Source organism: Scyliorhinus torazame, chromosome X, assembly GCF_047496885.1.
Source record: "Scyliorhinus torazame isolate Kashiwa2021f chromosome X, sScyTor2.1, whole genome shotgun sequence".
In the NCBI taxonomy this organism is placed as follows: domain Eukaryota; kingdom Metazoa; phylum Chordata; class Chondrichthyes; order Carcharhiniformes; family Scyliorhinidae; genus Scyliorhinus; species Scyliorhinus torazame.
Window position 1 is genome coordinate 36,301,437 of NC_092738.1, and position 19,319 is coordinate 36,320,755.

Consider the following 19,319-nt stretch of genomic DNA (forward strand, 5'->3'; position numbering starts at 1 on the left):
CAAACACTCCCAGGACAGGTACAGCACGGGGTTAGATACAGAGTAAAGCTCCCTCTACACTGTCCCCATCAAACACTCCCAGGACAGGTACAGCACGGGGTTAGATACAGAGTAAAGCTCCCTCTACACTGTCTCCGTCAAACACTCCCAGGACAGGTACAGCACGGGGTTAGATACAGAGTAAAGCTCCCTCTACACTGTCCCCATCAAACACTCCCAGGACAGATACAGCACGGGGTTAGATACAGAGTAAAGCTCCCTCTACACTGTCCCCATCAAACACTCCCAGGGCAGGTACAGCACGGGATTAGATACAGAGTAAAGCCCCTCCACACTGTCCCCATCAAACACTCCCAGGACAGGTACAGCACGGGGATAGATACAGAGTAAAGCTCCCTCTACACTGTCCCCATCAAACACTCCCAGGACAGGTACAGCACGGGGTTAGATACAGAGTAAAGCTCCCTCTACACTGGCCCCATTAAACACTCCCAGGACAGGTACAGCACGGGGTTAGATACAGAGTAAAGCTCCCTCTACATTGTCCCCATCAAACACCCCCAGGACAGGTACAGCACGGGGTTAGATACAGAGTAAAGCTCCCTCCACACTGTCCCCATCAAACACTCCCAGGACAGGTACAGCACGGGGTTAGATACAGAGTAAAGTTCCCTCTACACTGTCCCCATCAAACACTCCCAGGACAGGTACAGCACGAGGTTAGATACAGAGTAAAGCTCCCTCTACACTGTCCCCATCAAACACTGCCAGGACAGGTACAGCACGGGGTGAGATACAGAGTAAAGCTCCCTCTTCATTGTCCCCAACAAACACTCCCCGGACAGGTACAGCACAGGGTTAGATACAGAGTAAAGCTCCCTCTACACTGTCCCCATCAAACACTCCCAGGACAGGTACAGCACGGGGTTAGATACAGAGTAAAGCTCCCTCTACACTGTCCCCATCAAACACTCCCAGGACAGATACAGCACGGGGTTAGATACAGAGTAAAGCTCCCTCTACACTGTCCCCATCAAACACTCCCAGGACAGGTACAGCACGGGGTTAGATACAGAGTAAAGCTCCCTCTACACTGTCTCCGTCAAACACTCCCAGGACAGGTACAGCACGGGGTTAGATACAGAGTAAAGCTCCCTCTACACTGTCCCCATCAAACACTCCCAGGGCAGGTACAGCACGGGATTAGATACAGAGTAAAGCCCCTCTACACTGTCCCCATCAAACACTCCCAGGACAGGTACAGCACGGGGATAGATACAGAGTAAAGCTCCCTCTACACTGTCCCCATCAAACACTCCCAGGACAGGTACAGCACGGGGTTAGATACAGAGTAAAGCTCCCTCTACACTGGCCCCATTAAACACTCGCAGGACAGGTACAGCACGGGGTTAGATACAGAGTAAAGCTCCCTCTACACTGTCCCCATCAAACACTCCCAGGACAGGCACAGCACGGGGTTAGATACAGAGTAAAGCTCTCTCTACACTGTCCCCATCAAACACTCCCAGGACAGGTACAGCACGGGGTTAGATACAGAGTAAAGCTCCCTCTACACTGTCCCCATCAAACACTCCCAGGACAGGTACAGCACGGGGTTAGATACAGAGTAAAGCTCCCTCTACACTGTCCCCATCAAACACTCCCAGGACAGGTACAGCACGGGGTTAGATACAGGGTAAAGCTCCCTCTACACTGTCCCCATCAAACACTCCCAGGACAGGTACAGCACGGGGTTAGATACAGAGTAAAGCTCCCTCTACACTGTCCCCATCAAACACTCCCAGGACAGGTACAGCACGGGGTTAGATACAGAGTAAAGTTCCCTCTACACTGTCCCCATCAAACACTCCCAGGACAGGTACAGCACGGGGTTAGATACAGAGTAAAGCTCCCTCTACACTGTCCCCATCAAACGCTCCCAGGACAGGTACAGCACGGGGTTAGATACAGAGGAAAGCTCCCTCTACACTGTCCCCATCAAACACTCCCAGGACAGGTACAGCACGGGGTTACATACAGAGTAAAGCTCCCTCTACACTGTCCCCATCAAACACTCCCAGGACAGGTACAGCACGGGGTTAGATACAGAGTAAAGTTCCCTCTACACTGTCCCCATCAAACACTCCCAGGACAGGTACAGCACGGGGTTAGATACAGAGTAAAGCTCCCTCTACACTGTCCCCATCAAACGCTCCCAGGACAGGTACAGCACGGGGTTAGATACAGAGTAAAGCTCCCTCTACACTGTCCCCATCAAACACTCCCAGGACAGGTACAGCACGGGGTGAGATACAGAGTAAAGCTCCCTCTTCATTGTCCCCAACAAACACTCCCCGGACAGGTACAGCACAGGGTTAGATACAGAGTAAAGCTCCCTCTACACTGTCCCCATCAAACACTCCCAGGACAGGTACAGCACGGGGTTAGATACAGAGTAAAGCTCCCTCTACACTGTCCCCATCAAACACTCCCAGGACAGGCACAGCACGGGGTTAGATACAGAGTAATGCTCTCTCTACACTGTCCCCATCAAACACTCCCAGGACAGGTACAGCACGGGGTTAGATACAGAGTAAAGCTCCCTCTACACTGTCCCCATCAAACACTCCCAGGACAGGTACAGCACGGGGTTAGATACAGAGTAAAGTTCCCTCTACACTGTCCCCATCAAACACTCCCAGGACAGGTACAGCACGGGGTTAGATACAGAGTAAAGCTCCCTCTACACTGTCCCCATCAAACGCTCCCAGGACAGGTACAGCACGGGGTTAGATACAGAGTAAAGCTCCCTCTACACTGTCCCCATCAAACACTCCCAGGACAGGCACAGCACGGGGTTAGATACAGAGTAAAGCTCTCTCTACACTGTCCCCATCAAACACTCCCAGGACAGGTACAGCACGGGGTTAGATACAGAGTAAAGCTCCCTCTACACTGTCCCCATCAAACACTCCCAGGACAGGTACAGCACGGGGTTAGATACAGAGTAAAGCTCCCTCTACACTGTCCCCATCAAACACTCCCAGGACAGGTACAGCACGGGGTTAGATACAGGGTAAAGCTCCCTCTACACTGTCCCCATCAAACACTCCCAGGACAGGTACAGCACGGGGTTAGATACAGAGTAAAGCTCCCTCTACACTGTCCCCATCAAACACTCCCAGGACAGGTACAGCACGGGGTTAGATACAGAGTAAAGCTCCCTCTACACTGTCCCCATCAAACACTCCCAGGACAGGTACAGCACGGGGTTAGATACAGGGTAAAGCTCCCTCTACACTGTCCCCATCAAACACTCCCAGGACAGGTACAGCACGGGGTTAGATACAGAGTAAAGCTCCCTCTACACTGTCCCCATCAAACACTCCCAGGACAGGTACAGCACGGGGTTAGATACAGAGTAAAGCTCCCTCTACACAGTCCCCATCAAACACTCCCAGGACAGGCACAGCACGGGGTTAGATACAGAGTAAAAGTCTCTCATTGCGGGGGAAATTGAATGTGTATTGTTTTCTCCGGGCCGAGTGAGTGTGTGAATTGATTGGGGGCTGGGCAGTGGTTCGTGTTGTCTGCCTCAGAGCTGTCCAGATTGAAAATGGGTTGAGCTGTTTGCGAGCCGTGCTTTGGGCAGTCCGCTGCCTCTGACGTGTCTGTGTGTGTGTCCTGTCCGCAGGTGGGCTGTAAAGTGTTGCTGTTCTTGCACTTGTATTTGACGGGCTGCAATTACTTCTGGATGCTTTGTGAGGGGATTTACCTGCACACGCTGATCATCGTGGTCGTGTTTGTGGAGGAGCAGAAGATATTCTGGTACTACATTCTCGGATGGGGTAGGTACTGTAAGAAACGCAGTACTGATGATCAGCACGGACATTGTTCACTGTGACCGGCGCACGCCATTTGTTCAGGGAGATTAAACCACCAAAGCCAGAATTTGACGTGTAAATTTCAGGCGCACGTCCTGATGTCATTGCGCAGTCGCACGATATTTTTGTCAGTGGGTGTGTCCGCGAGTCGGAATCGCTGACAAATGAGAGACAAGTTTCGAGGAATTAAGCAGCAAGTGACGGATTTGATGAGTCGCGTCTGCTTGTACAGGCATCGGGAGGGTCGAATTGGCCACACAGCTGTGACGTTTTAGCTTCCGCCTCGATCCAGGGTGCATGGACTGTCCGGGCTGAAATCAAATGCACAAATATGTCTGGTTGAGTCGTCACAGAGGAGTCTGGGAAGGAGAGTCAGATGAATGGTTTGTTGCCAAAAGTAAAGTACCATTCGCAGCCAGGGCGGCTCTGTGCATCTCGAACCCTACCTGGGCCGGCTTTAATGTCCTGAGTTAACTCGCCCGCTGAAGGGCCTCCGCCTGTTAGAACATAGAAAATACAGCACAGAACAGGCCCTTCGGCCCACGATGTTGTGCCGAACCTTTGTCCTAGATTAATCATAGATTATCATTGAATTTACAGTGCAGAAGGAGGCCATTCGGCCCTTTGAGTCTGCACCGGCTCTTGGAAAGAGCACCCTACCCAAACTCAACACCTCCACCCAACACCAAGGGCAATTTGGACATTAAGGGCAATTGATCATTGGCCAATTCACCTAACCCGCACATCTTTGGACTGTGGGAGGAAACCGGAGCACCCGGAGGAAACCCACGCACACACGGGGAGGACGTGCAGACTCCGCACAGACAGTGACCCAAGCCGGAATCGAACCTGGGACCCTGGAGCTGTGAAGCAATTGTGCTATCCACAATGCTACCGTACTGCCCTAAAGTGGGGGAGCTTGTGCTCCACGAGGCACACGGGAAGGTTAATTGGGTCGTCCCCAAGGCTCTCATTGGGGTTATAACATCCCCCCCATGCCCCCCCTCCCGCCCTGAAGTTTGTAAGTCCCTCTGAAGAAGGTGGAGCAGGAGGACATCTGTCCTCTTTGTCCGCACGGCACTTCCAGCGGCTGTGGGGCTGGGTCAGGGGGTGTAGAGCGCGACGGGAACCGTGGTTCCTCGATGACCGTCTGGGGCGTACTGATCCCTGGCCAGGTCACCGCCGGAAGCACAGATTCCGGGGTCTCCATTTCCGAGTCTCAGTCCACCAGCTCTCGCATCCCCCAGGGGGCGACACCCCGGGGCCCCCAAGTCCCGCCAATATCGGGGAACGGGTGGCTGAGGCGGGGCCTCAGCATCCGACCCACCAACAGTTCCACCAGCGCTATACCAGTCACAGATACAGCGTGGTCTGATAGCTGAACAAAAACCCTGTCAATTGTGTCTCCACGGAGCCCGTGGTCTGTTTCTTTATCCCTCTCTTGATGGTCAGTACCGCTCGCTCGGCCTGCCCGTTGGAGGGAGGGTGATACGGGGCAGTGTGGATGGTCAGTACCGCTCGCTCGGCCTGCCCGTTGGAGGGAGGGTGATACGGGGCAGTGTGGATGGTCAGTACCGCTCGCTTGGCCTGCCCGTTGGAGGGAGGGTGATACGGGGCAGTGTGGATGGTCAGTACCGCTCGCTTGGCCTGCCCGTTGGAGGGAGGGTGATACGGGGCAGTGTGGATGGTCAGTACCGCTCGCTTGGCCTGCCCGATGGAGGGAGGGTGATACGGGGCAGTGTGGATGGTCAGTACCGCTCGCTTGGCCTGCCCGTTGGAGGGAGGGTGATACGGGGCAGTGTGGATGGTCAGTACCGCTCGCTTGGCCTGCCCGATGGAGGGAGGGTGATACGGGGCAGTGTGGATGGTCAGTACCGCTCGCTTGGCCTGCCCGTTGGAGGGAGGGTGATACGGGGCAGTGTGGATGGTCAGTACCGCTCGCTTGGCCTGCCCGTTGGAGGGAGGGTGATACGGGGCAGTGTGGATGGTCAGTACCGCTCGCTTGGCCTGCCCGTTGGAGGGAGGGTGATACGGGGCAGTGTGGATGGTCAGTACCGCTCGCTTGGCCTGCCCGTTGGAGGGAGGGTGATACGGGGCAGTGTGGATGGTCAGTACCGCTCGCTTGGCCTGCCCGATGGAGGGAGGGTGATACGGGGCAGTGTGGATGGTCAGTACCGCTCGCTTGGCCTGCCCGTTGGAGGGAGGGTGATACGGGGCAGTGTGGATGGTCAGTACCGCTCGCTTGGCCTGCCCGTTGGAGGGAGGGTGATACGGGGCAGTGTGGATGGTCAGTACCGCTCGCTTGGCCTGCCCGTTGGAGGGAGGGTGATACGGGGCAGTGTGGATGGTCAGTACCGCTCGCTTGGCCTGCCCGTTGGAGGGAGGGTGATACGGGGCAGTGTGGATGGTCAGTACCGCTCGCTTGGCCTGCCCGTTGGAGGGAGGGTGATACGGGGCAGTGTGGATGGTCAGTACCGCGGGAGCCTGCTGAGCGTGTCTGTGTTTGTGATTTTTGTGCCCGGACGATGCTCAAAGTTGTACTCATACGCTGCTAGCAACAGAGCCCATCGCTGAATCTGGGCGGACGCTATTGGCGGGACAGCCTCGTCCTCTTTCCAAAGCCTGAGCAATGCTTTATGGTCCGACACCACGGTGAATCAACACCCAGAAACATACTGGCGAAATTTCTTCACTGTGAATATAACGGCCAACCCTTTTTCGCCCCGAGTGTAATTTCACTCGCCTGTGACCAATGTCCTGGACGTGAGCGCTATCGGTCTTTCTCTTTGGTCAGCCCTACGGTGGGAAAATACAGCTCCGGTCCCGTAAGGTGAGGCATCGCACATCACCAAAAGAGTCTGGGAGGGCTCGGAATGTGTCAATAATCCGGATGACGTTAGCTGCTGCTTTATGCTGGCAAAGGCCTCCTTCTGAGGCACTCTCCACGCCCACTCTTGGAGCTTCTTCAGCACTGCGGGCACTGGGGCAAGGATGGTCGCTGGGCCAGGAATAAATTTCCAACAGCAGTTTACGAGACTTCAGAACGACCATAGCTCTGTCACGTTTCCCGGAGTGGGGGCTTGCTGACTCGCCCGCACCTTCTCCTCTCCCGGGTATAGTCTGTCCCGATCCGCAGAATACCCCAAGTGTGTCATTTCCTTGGTGCAGAAAACAATTCCCCTTCTTGAGGCAGACCCACGTCTCGGAAAACCGGCGGAGGACTTCCTCCTGGTTGCTCAGGTGCTCTCTTTCCGAGGCTGTGGTGACCATGACCTTGTCCAAATAGACCGCCACGCATGGTAGCTCTCTCAGAATATTCTCCAGAACACACTGAAAGCTGACACCCCAAATGGTAACCTTCTGTATTCATACAGGCCTTAGTGGATATTAATGGTCACATAACGCCTGGAATCGGTGTGGAGCTCCAGCTGGAGACAGGCATGGCTCGCTAACTTTGCATACAGATCTCATAGCATCTTGGGTAGGGATGGCCCATAGTCGCACAACTCTGCTAATTTGCACCAGAAACCCAGTAACGGAGTCCGCTGCACTCCTCTTGGCCATACTCAATCGGTACCTCTGTACGATAACTGACGGCTTGGGGTTGGAGTGGTTTGTCATGAGTGCCATCAGCTCTTCGAACGTCTTGGAGTCTGGGGCCGTGGGGTATGTCAGGCTCTTCATGACGCTGAAAGCGGGAGCCTCACAGGCAGTCAGGAGAATTATCGTCTTGTGGTCATCCCCATGATAGTGCTCGCCTTTAAAAAATAGGACAAAGGCTCCGCGTACTGAGTTCAGTCCTCTGCACCCGCTTTGAATCTGCCAAAGAGCAATGCGGAAGGTAGAACCTTCATGAAGGGAGGCGGTTGTTCTCCAAATGGTGAGCAGTGCCGGCTGTAGTTCTGCTTTATCCTCATCGCCAGTTTAGTCGTCACAGAGGAGTCCGGAAAGGAGAGTCAAACGAACGGTTTAGAACCAAACATATTTACAAGTTCCAATCCCAGTCGGGACTATTCCGCAACTCGACTCCTGCCTGGGCCAGCTTTTATTGTCCTGAGTTAACTATCTCGCAAATGGGCCTCCGCCCCCTCAGAAAAGGGAGCTCATACTCCACGAGGCTCTCGGGCACATTAATCGGGCCGTCCCCGTGGGTCTCGTGAGGTTTGTGCCCGAATGTGCTGCCTGCACCCTCTTTGCATAGTTTTTCCACTGCAATTTATTATTTACGGGTCAGCAGCTCCCTGAGACACATCCACAATGGCTGCCCTCCCCCCCCCCCCCCCCCACCGAGGGAGCACATTGGAAATGCCAGCCTGCACCCTCCTTCTCGGTGCCACCCTCCTCCTACCCTCGCCAGCAAAGCCCAGCCATTCACGGAGTACACGCTAGTGGCCGTTAACTGCCGCTTTGTGGCCTGGAATGCGTTTCATGCTCACTCAGCGCGTGTGCCCACTCAGCACGTGTGCCCACCCAGCGCGTGTGCCCACTCAGCGTGTGCCCACCCAGCGCGTGTGCCCACTCAGCGTGTGCCCACTCAGCGCGTGTGCCCACTCAGCGTATGTGCCCACTCAGCGTGTGCCCACTCAGCGCGTGTGCCCACTCAGCGTATGTGCCCACTCAGCGCGTGTGCCCACTCAGCTCGTGTGCCCACTCAGCGCGTGTGCCCACTCAGCGTATGTGCCCACTCAGCGCGTGTGCCCACTCAGCGTATGTGCCCACTCAGCGCGTGTGCCCACTCAGCTCGTGTGCCCACTCAGCGCGTGTGCCCACTCAGCGTATGTGCCCACTCAGCGCGTGTGCCCACTCAGCGTATGTGCCCACTCAGCGCGTGTGCCCACCCAGCACGTGTGCCCACTCAGAGCGTGTGCCCACTCAGCGTATGTGCCCACTCAGCATGTGTGCCCACTCAGCGCGTGTGCCCACCCAGCGCGTGTGCCCACTCAGCACGTGTGCCCACTCAGCATGTGCCCACTAAGCGTGTGCCCACCCAGCATGTGCCCACTCAGCGCGTGTGCCCACTCAGCGTGTGTGCCCACTCAGCGCGTGTGCCCACTCAGCGCGTGTGACCACTCAGCGCGTGTGCCCACTCAGCGCGTGTGCCCACTCAGCGTGTGCCCACTCAGCGCGTGACAACTCAGCGCGTGTGCCCACTCAGCGTGTGCCCACTCAGCGCATGTGCCCACTCAGCATGTGCCCACACAGCACGTGTGCCCACTCAGCACGTGTGCCCACTCAGCATGTGCCCACTCAGCGCGTGTGCCCACTCAGCGTGTGCCCACTCAGCGTGTGCCCACTCAGCGCGTGTGCCCACTCAGCACGTGTGCCCACTCAGCATGTGTGCCCACTCAGCGCGTGTGCCCACTCAGCGTGTGCCCACTCAGTGCGTGCCCACTCAGCGCATGTGCCCACTCAGCGTATGTGCCCACTCAGCGCGTGTGCCCACTCAGCGTATGTGCCCACTCAGCGCGTGTGCCCACTCAGCGTGTGCCCACTCAGTGCGTGTGCCCACTCAGCGCGTGTGCCCACCCAGCGCGTGTGCCCACTCAGCGCATGTGCCCACTCAGCGTATGTGCCCACCCAGCGCGTGTGCCCACTCAGTGTGTGTGCCCACTCAGCACGTGTGCCCACTCAGCGTGTGCCCACTCAGCGTGTGCCCACTCAGCGTGTGTGCCCACTCAGCACGTGTTCCCACTCAGCACGTGTGCCACTCAGCATGTGCCCACTCAGCGTGTGCCCACCCAGCGCGTGCCCACTCAGCTCGTGCCCACTCAGCGTGTGCCCACTCAGCGTGTGCCCACTCAGCGTGTGCCCACTCAGCTCGTGCCCACTCAACGCGTGTGCCCACTCAGCGTGTGCCCACTCAGCGTGTGCCCACTCAGCGCGTGTGCCCACTCAGCGTGTGCCCACTCAGCGTGTGCCCACTCAGCGTGTGCCCACTCAGCACGTGTGCCCACTCAGCGTGTGCCCACTCAGCGTGTGCCCACTCAGCTCGTGCCCACTCAACGCGTGTGCCCACTCAGCGTGTGCCCACTCAGCGTGTGCCCACTCAGCGCGTGTGCCCACTCAGCGTGTGCCCACTCAGCGTGTGCCCACTCAGCACGTGTGCCCACTCAGCGTGTGCCCACTCAGCGTGTGCCCACTCAGCGTGTGCCCACTCAGCGTGTGCCCACTCAGCTCGTGCCCACTCAACGCGTGTGCCCACTCAGCGTCTGCCCACTCAGCGTGTGCCCACTCAGCGCGTGTGCCCACTCAGCGTCTGCCCACTCAGCGTGTGCCCACTCAGTGTGTGCCCACTCAGCGCGTGTGCCCACTCAGCGTGTGCCCACTCAGCACGTGTGCCCACTCAGCATGTGCCCACTCAGCGCGTGTGCCCACTCACCACGTGTGCCCACTCAGCGTGTGCCCACCCAGCACGTGTGCCCACTCAGCGCGTGTGCCCACTCAGCGCATGTGCCCACTCAGCGCGTGTGCCCACTCAGCGTGTGCCCACCCAGCGCGTGCCCACTCAGCATGTGTGCCCACTCAGCGCGTGTGCCCACTCAGCGTGTGCCCACTCAGCGTGTGCCCACTCAGCACGTGTGCCCACTCAGCATGTGCCCACTCAGCGTGTGCCCACTCAGCGTGTGCCCACTCAGCACGTGTGCCCACTCAGCGTGTGCCCACTCAGCGTGTGCCCACTCAGCGTGTGCCCACTCAGCACGTGTGCCCACTCAGCACATGTGCCCACTCAGCGTGTGCCCACTCAGCACGTGTGCCCACTCAGCACGTGTGCCCACTCAGCGTGTGCCCACTCAGCATGTGCCCACTCAGCGTGTGCCCACTCAGCGCGTGTGCCCACTCAGCGCGTGTGCCCACTCAGCGTGTGCCCACTCAGCGTGTGCCCACTCAGCACGTGTGCCCACTCAGCGTATGTGCCACGACAGGCATGAAAATCAGGCCTCGATCTTCCTCCAGCCCGTCCCCACATATTCCCATTCTGGGATTGAAGCGCTGGCTACGGTTGGGTTGGTCGCATTCCCACCTCCGAGTCAGGAGGCTGAGGGTTCAAATCCCATTCCAAGGCTTCGCCAAAACACTCCAGGCTCACACTCCCAGTGCGGAACTGAGGGAGTGCTGCACTGTCAGAGGGTCAGTACTGAGGGAGTGCTGCACTGTCAGAGGGTCAGAACTGAGTGAGTGCTGCACTGTCAGAGGGTCAGTACTGAGGGAGTGCCGCACTGTCAGAGGGTCAGTACTGAGGGAGTGCTGCACTGTCAGAGGGTCAGTACTGAGGGAGTGCTGCACTGTCAGAGGGTCAGTACTGAGGGAGTGCTGCACTGTCAGAGGGTCAGGACTGAGGGAGTGCTGCACTGTCAGAGGGTCAGTACTGAGGGAGTGCTGCACTGTCAGAGGGTCAGGACTGAGGGAGTGCTGCACTGTCAGAGGGTCAGTACTGAGGGAGTGCTGCACTGTCAGAGGGTCAGTACTGAGGGAGTGCCGCACTGTCAGAGGGTCAGTACTGAGGGAGTGCCGCAATGTCATAGGGTCAGTACTGAGGGAGTGCTGCACTGTCAGAGGGTCAGTACTGAGGGAGTGCTGCACTGTCAGAGGGTCAGGACTGAGGGAGTGCTGCACTGTCAGAGGGTCAGTACTGAGGGAGTGCTGCACTGTCAGAGGGTCAGTACTGAGGGAGTGCCGCACTGTCAGAGGGTCAGTACTGAGGGAGTGCCGCAATGTCATAGGGTCAGTACTGAGGGAGTGCTGCACTGTCAGAGGGTCAGTACTGAGGGAGTGCTGCACTGTCAGAGGGTCAGTACTGAGGGAGTGCTGCACTGACAGAGGGTCAGTACTGAGGTTCAGTACTGAGGGAGTGCCGCACTGTCAGAGGGTCAGTACTGAGGGAGTGCCGCAATGTCATAGGGTCAGTACTGAGGGAGTGCTGCACTGTCAGAGGGTCAGTACTGAGGGAGTGCCGCAATGTCATAGGGTCAGTACTGAGGGAGTGCTGCACTGTCAGAGGGTCAGTACTGAGGGAGTGCTGCACTGTCAGAGGGTCAGTACTGAGGGAGTGCTGCACTGACAGAGGGTCAGTACTGAGGGAGTGCTGCACTGTCAGAGGTTCAGTACTGAGGGAGTGCCGCACTGTCAGAGGGTCAGTACTGAGGGAGTGCCGCACTGTCAGAGGGTCAGTTCTGAGGGAGCGCCGCACTGTCAGAGGGTCAGTACTGAGGGAGTGCCGCACTGTCAGAGGGTCAGTACTGAGGGAGCGCCGCACTGTCAGAGGGTCAGTACTGAGGGAGCGCCGCACTGTCAGAGGGTCAGTACTGAGGGAGTGTCGCACTGTCAGAGGGTCGGTACTGAGGGAGTGCCGCACTGTCAGAGGGTCAGTACTGAGGGAGTGCCGCACTGTCAGAGGGTCAGTACTGAGGGAGTGCTGCACTGTCAGAGGGTCAGTACTGAGTGAGTGCTGCACTGTCAGAGGGTCAGTACTGAGGGAGTGCCGCACTGTCAGAGGGTCAGTACTGAGGAAGTGCTGCACTGTCAGAGGGTCAGTACTGAGGGAGTGCCGCACTGTCAGAGGGTCAGTACTGAGTGAGTGCTGCACTGTCAGAGGGTCAGTACTGAGGGAGTGCTGCACTGTCAGAGGGTCAGTACTGAGTGAGTGCCGCACTGTCAGAGGGTCAGTACTGAGGGAGCGCCGCACTGTCAGAGGGTCAGTACTGAGGGAGTGCCGCACTGTCAGAGGGTCAGTACTGAGGGAGTGCCGCACTGTCAGAGGGTCAGTACTGAGGGAGTGCCGCACTGTCAGAGGGTCAGTACTGAGGGAGCGCCGCACTGTCAGAGGGTCAGTACTGAGGGAGTGCCGCAATGTCAGAGGGTCAGTACTGAGGGAATGTTGCACTGTCAGAGGGTCAGTACTGAGGGAATGCTGCACTGTCAGAGGGTCAGTACTGAGGGAGTGCCGCACTGTCAGAGGGTCAGTACTGAGGGAGTGCCGCACTGTCAGAGGGTCAGTACTGAGGGAGTGCTGCACTGTCAGAAGGTCAGTACTGAGGGAGTGCCGCACTGTCAGTGGGTCAGTACTGAGGGAGTGCTGCACTGTCAGAAGGTCAGTACTGAGGGAGTGCCGCACTGTCAGTGGGTCAGTACTGAGGGAGTGCTGCACTGTCAGAAGGTCAGTACTGAGGGAGTGCTGCACTGTCAGAGGGTCAGTACTGAGGGAGTGCCGCACTGTCAGAGGGTCAGTACTGAGGGAGCGCCGCACTGTCAGAGGGTCAGTACTGAGGGAGTGCTGCACTGTCAGAGGGTCAGTACTGAGGGAATGCTGCACTGTCAGAGGGTCAGTACTGAGGGAGTGCTGCACTGTCAGAGGGTCAGTACTGAGGGAGTGCCGCACTGTCAGAGGGTCAGTACTGAGGGAGCGCCGCACTGTCAGAGGGTCAGTACTGAGGGAGTGCCGCACTGTCAGAGGGTCAGTACTGAGTGAGTGCTGCACTGTCAGAGGGTCAGTACTGAGGGAGTGCTGCACTGTCAGAGGGTCAGTACTGAGTGAGTGCCGCACTGTCAGAGGGTCAGTACTGAGGGAGCGCCGCACTGTCAGAGGGTCAGTACTGAGGGAGTGCCGCACTGTCAGAGGGTCAGTACTGAGGGAGTGCCGCACTGTCAGAGGGTCAGTACTGAGGGAGTGCTGCACTGTCAGAGGGTCAGTACTGAGGGAGTGCCGCACTGTCAGAGGGTCAGTACTGAGGGAGCGCCGCACTGTCAGAGGGTCAGTACTGAGGGAGTGCCGCACTGTCAGAGGGTCAGTACTGAGGGAGTGCCGCACTGTCAGAGAGTAAGTAGTGAGGGAGTGCTGCACTGTCAGAGGGTCAGTACTGAGGGAGTGCCGCACTGTCAGAGGGTCAGTACTGAGGGAGTGCCGCACTGTCAGAGGGTCAGTACTGAGGGAGTGCTGCACTGTCAGAGGGTCAGTACTGAGGGAGTGCCGCACTGTCAGAGGGTCAGTACTGAGGGAGTGCCGCACTGTCAGAGGGTCAGTACTGAGGGAGTGCCGCACTGTCAGAGAGTAAGTAGTGAGGGAGTGCTGCACTGTCAGAGGGTCAGTACTGAGGGAGTGCCGCACTGTCAGAGGGTCAGTACTGAGGGAGTGCCGCACTGTCAGAGGGTCAGTACTGAGGGAGTGCTGCACTGTCAGAGGGTCAGTACTGAGGGAGTGCCGCACTGTCAGAGGGTCAGTACTGAGGGAGTGCCGCACTGTCAGAGGGTCAGTACTGAGGGAGTGCCGCACTGTCAGAGGTTCAGTACTGAGGGAGTGCTGCACTGTCAGAGGGTCAGTACTGAGGGAGTGCTGCACTGTCAGAGGGTCAGTACTGAGGGAGTGCCGCACTGTCAGTGGGTCAGTACTGAGGGAGTGCTGCACTGTCAGAGGGTCAGTACTGAGGGAGTGCCGCACTGTCAGAGGGTCAGTACTGAGGGAGTGCCGCACTGTCAGAGGGTCAGTACTGAGGGAGTGCCGCACTGTCAGAGGGTCAGTACTGAGGGAGTGCCGCACTGTCAGAGGGTCAGTACTGAGGGAGTGCTGCACTGTCAGAGGGTCAGTACTGAGGGAGTGCTGCACTGTCAGAGGGTCAGTACTGAGGGTGTGCCGCACTGTCAGAGAGTAAGTAGTGAGGGAGTGCTGCACTGTCAGAGGGTCAGTACTGAGGGAGTGCCGCACTGTCAGAGGGTCAGTACTGAGGGAGTGCCGCACTGTCAGAGGGTCAGTACTGAGGGAGTGCCGCACTGTCAGAGGGTCAGTACTGAGGGAGTGCCGCACTGTCAGAGGGTCAGTCCTGAGGGAGTGCCGCACTGTCAGAGGGTCAGTACTGAGGGAGTGCCGCACTGTCACAGGGTCAGTACTGAGGGAATGCCGCACTGTCAGAGGGTCAGTACTGAGGGAGTGCTGCACTGTCAGAGTGTCAGCACTGAGCGAGTGCCGCACTGTCAGAGGGTCAGTACTGAGGGAGTGCCGCACTGTCAGAGGGTCAGTACTGAGGGAGTGCTGCACGGTCAGAGGGTCAGTACTGAGGGAGCGCCGCACTGTCAGAGGGTCAGTACTGAGGGAGTGCCGCACTGTCAGAGGGTCAGTACTGAGGGAGTGCCGCACTGTCAGAGGGTCAGTACTGAGGGAGTGCCGCACTGTCAGAGGGTCAGTACTGAGGGAGTGCTGCACTGTCAGAGGGTCAGTACTGAGGGAGTGCTGCACTGTCAGAGGGTCAGTACTGATGGAGCGCCGCACTGTCAGAGGGTCAGTACTGAGGGAGCGCCGCACTGTCAGAGGGTCAGTACTGAGGGAGAGCCGCACTGTCAGAGGGTCAGTACTGAGGGAGTGCCGCACTGTCAGAGGGTCAGTACTGAGGGAGTGCTGCACTGTCAGAGGGTCAGTACTGAGGGAATGCTGCACTGTCAGAGGGTCAGTACTGAGGGAGTGCTGCACTGTCAGAGGGTCAGTACTGAGTGAGTGCCGCACAGTCAGAGGGTCAGTACTGAGGGAGCGCCGCACTGTCAGAGGGTCAGTACTGAGGGAGTGCCGCACTGTCAGAGGGTCAGTACTGAGGGAGTGCCGCACTGTCAGAGGGTCAGTACTGAGGGAGTGCTGCACTGTCAGAGGGTCAGTACTGAGGGAGTGCCGCACTGTCAGAGGGTCAGTACTGAGGGAGCGCCGCACTGTCAGAGGGTCAGTACTGAGGGAGTGCCGCACTGTCAGAGGGTCAGTACTGAGGGAGTGCCGCACTGTCAGAGAGTAAGTAGTGAGGGAATGCTGCACTGTCAGAGGGTCAGTACTGAGGGAGTGCCGCACTGTCAGAGGGTCAGTACTGAGGGAATGCTGCACTGTCAGAGGGTCAGTACTGAGGGAGTGCCGCACTGTCAGAGGGTCAGTACTGAGGGAGTCCCGCACTGTCAGAGGGTCAGTACTGAGGGAGTGCTGCACTGTCAGAGGGTCAGTACTGAGGGAGTCCCGCACTGTCAGAGGGTCAGTACTGAGGGAGTGCCGCACTGTCAGAGGGTCAGTACTGAGGGAGTGCCGCACTGTCAGAGAGTAAGTAGTGAGGGAGTGCTGCACTGTCAGAGGGTCAGTACTGAGGGAGTGCCGCACTGTCAGAGGGTCAGTACTGAGGGAGTGCCGCACTGTCAGAGGGTCAGTACTGAGGGAGTGCTGCACTGTCAGAGGGTCAGTACTGAGGGAGTCCCGCACTGTCAGAGGGTCAGTACTGAGGGAGTGCCGCACTGTCAGAGGGTCAGTACTGAGGGAGTGCCGCACTGTCAGAGGGTCAGTACTGAGGGAGTGCCGCACTGTCAGAGGGTCAGTACTGAGGGAGTGCCGCACTGTCAGAGGGTCAGTACTGAGGGAGTGCTGCACTGTCAGAGGGTCAGTACTGAGGGAGTGCCGCACTGTCAGAGGGTCAGTACTGAGGGAGCGCCGCACTGTCAGAGGGTCAGTACTGAGGGAGTGCCGCACTGTCAGAGGGTCAGTACTGAGGGAGTGCCGCACTGTCAGAGAGTAAGTAGTGAGGGAATGCTGCACTGTCAGAGGGTCAGTACTGAGGGAGTGCCGCACTGTCAGAGGGTCAGTACTGAGGGAATGCTGCACTGTCAGAGGGTCAGTACTGAGGGAGTGCCGCACTGTCAGAGGGTCAGTACTGAGGGAGTCCCGCACTGTCAGAGGGTCAGTACTGAGGGAGTGCTGCACTGTCAGAGGGTCAGTACTGAGGGAGTCCCGCACTGTCAGAGGGTCAGTACTGAGGGAGTGCCGCACTGTCAGAGGGTCAGTACTGAGGGAGTGCCGCACTGTCAGAGAGTAAGTAGTGAGGGAGTGCTGCACTGTCAGAGGGTCAGTACTGAGGGAGTGCCGCACTGTCAGAGGGTCAGTACTGAGGGAGTGCCGCACTGTCAGAGGGTCAGTACTGAGGGAGTGCTGCACTGTCAGAGGGTCAGTACTGAGGGAGTGCCGCACTGTCAGAGGGTCAGTACTGAGGGAGTGCCGCACTGTCAGAGGGTCAGTACTGAGGGAGTGCCGCACTGTCAGAGGTTCAGTACTGAGGGAGTGCTGCACTGTCAGAGGGTCAGTACTGAGGGAGTGCCGCACTGTCAGAGGGTCAGTACTGAGGGAGTGCCGCACTGTCAGTGGGTCAGTACTGAGGGAGTGCTGCACTGTCAGAGGGTCAGTACTGAGGGAGTGCTGCACTGTCAGAGGGTCAGTACTGAGGGAGTGCTGCACTGACAGAGGGTCAGTACTGAGGGAGTGCTGCACTGTCAGAGGTTCAGTACTGAGGGAGTGCCGCACTGTCAGAGGGTCAGTACTGAGGGAGTGCCGCACTGTCAGAGGGTCAGTACTGAGGGAGCGCCGCACTGTCAGAGGGTCGGTACTGAGGGAGCGCCGCACTGTCAGAGGGTCAGTACTGAGGGAGTGTCGCACTGTCAGAGGGTCGGTACTGAGGGAGTGCCGCACTGTCAGAGGGTCAGTACTGAGGGAGTGCTGCACTGTCAGAGGGTCAGTACTGAGGGAGTGCTGCACTGTCAGAGGGTCAGTACTGAGGGAGTGCCGCACTGTCAGAGGGTCAGTACTGAGGGAGCGCCGCACTGTCAGAGGGTCAGTACTGAGGGAGTGCCGCACTGTCAGAGGGTCAGTACTGAGTGAGTGCTGCACTGTCAGAGGGTCAGTACTGAGGGAGTGCTGCACTGTCAGAGGGTCAGTACTGAGTGAGTGCCGCACTGTCAGAGGGTCAGTACTGAGGGAGTGCTGCACTGTCAGAGGGTCAGTACTGAGGGAGTCCCGCACTGTCAGAGGGTCAGTACTGAGGGAGTGCCGCACTGTCAGAGGGTCAGTACTGAGGGAGTGCCGCACTGTCAGAGAGTAAGTAGTGAGGGAGTGCTGCACTGTCAGAGGGTCAGTACTGAGGGAGTGCCGCACTGTCAGAGGGTCAGTACTGAGGGAGTGCCGCACTGTCAGAGGGTCAGTACTGAGGGAGTGCTGCACTGTCAGAGGGTCAGTACTGAGGGAGTGCCGCACTGTCAGAGGGTCAGTACTGAGGGAGTGCCGCACTGTCAGAGGGTCAGTACTGAGGGAGTGCCGCACTGTCAGAGGGTCAGTACTGAGGGAGTGCTGCACTGTCAGAGGGTCAGTACTGAGGGAGTGCCGCACTGTCAGAGGGTCAGTACTGAGGGAGTGCCGCACTGTCAGTGGGTCAGTACTGAGGGAGTGCTGCACTGTCAGAGGGTCAGTACTGAGGGAGTGCTGCACTGTCAGAGGGTCAGTACTGAGGGAGTGCTGCACTGACAGAGGGTCAGTACTGAGGGAGTGCTGCACTGTCAGAGGTTCAGTACTGAGGGAGTGCCGCACTGTCAGAGGGTCAGTACTGAGGGAGTGCCGCACTGTCAGAGGGTCAGTACTGAGGGAGCGCCGCACTGTCAGAGGGTCAGTACTGAGGGAGCGCCGCACTGTCAGAGGGTCAGTACTGAGGGAGTGTCGCACTGTCAGAGGGTCGGTACTGAGGGAGTGCCGCACTGTCAGAGGGTCAGTACTGAGGGAGTGCTGCACTGTCAGAGGGTCAGTACTGAGGGAGTGCTGCACTGTCAGAGGGTCAGTACTGAGGGAGTGCCGCACTGTCAGAGGGTCAGTACTGAGGGAGCGCCGCACTGTCAGAGGGTCAGTACTGAGGGAGTGCCGCACTGTCAGAGGGTCAGTACTGAGTGAGTGCTGCACTGTCAGAGGGTCAGTACTGAGGGAGTGCTGCACTGTCAGAGGGTCAGTACTGAGTGAGTGCCGCACTGTCAGAGGGTCAGTACTGAGGGAGCGCCGCACTGTCAGAGGGTCAGTACTGAGGGAGTGCCGCACTGTCAGAGGGTCAGTACTGAGGGAGTGCCGCACTGTCAGAGGGTCAGTACTGAGGGAGTGCTGCACTGTCAGAGGGTCAGTACTGAGGGAGTGCCGCACTGTCAGAGGGTCAGTACTGAGGGAGCGCCGCACTGTCAGAGGGTCAGTACTGAGGGAGTGCCGCACTGTCAGAGGGTCAGTACTGAGGGAGTGCCGCACTGTCAGAGAGTAAGTAGTGAGGGAGTGCTGCACTGTCAGAGGGTCAGTACTGAGGGAGTGCCGCACTGTCAGAGGGTCAGTACTGAGGGAGTGCCGCACTGTCAGAGGGTCAGTACTGAGGGAGTGCTGCACTGTCAGAGGGTCAGTACTGAGGGAGTGCCGCACTGTCAGAGGGTCAGTACTGAGGGAGTGCCGCACTGTCAGAGGGTCAGTACTGAGGGAGTGCCGCACTGTCAGAGAGTAAGTAGTGAGGGAGTGCTGCACTGTCAGAGGGTCAGTACTGAGGGAGTGCCGCACTGTCAGAGGGTCAGTACTGAGGGAGTGCCGCACTGTCAGAGGGTCAGTACTGAGGGAGTGCTGCACTGTCAGAGGGTCAGTACTGA

The 19,319-nt window shown here is 58.1% G+C and overlaps 1 protein-coding gene across 4 annotated transcripts in view; it reads left to right on the forward strand.

Annotated features, from left to right (window-relative positions):
• LOC140405525 (calcitonin gene-related peptide type 1 receptor-like) overlaps positions 1-19,319 on the forward strand; it is a 187,602-nt gene that overhangs the window by 144,063 nt on the left and 24,220 nt on the right. For all 4 annotated transcript variants that reach the window (XM_072494077.1, XM_072494078.1, XM_072494079.1 and 1 more), the window contains one exon: positions 3,695-3,848. In XM_072494077.1, coding sequence (XP_072350178.1) covers positions 3,695-3,848 — 154 coding nt within the window. The remainder of the gene's footprint in view (positions 1-3,694; positions 3,849-19,319) is intronic.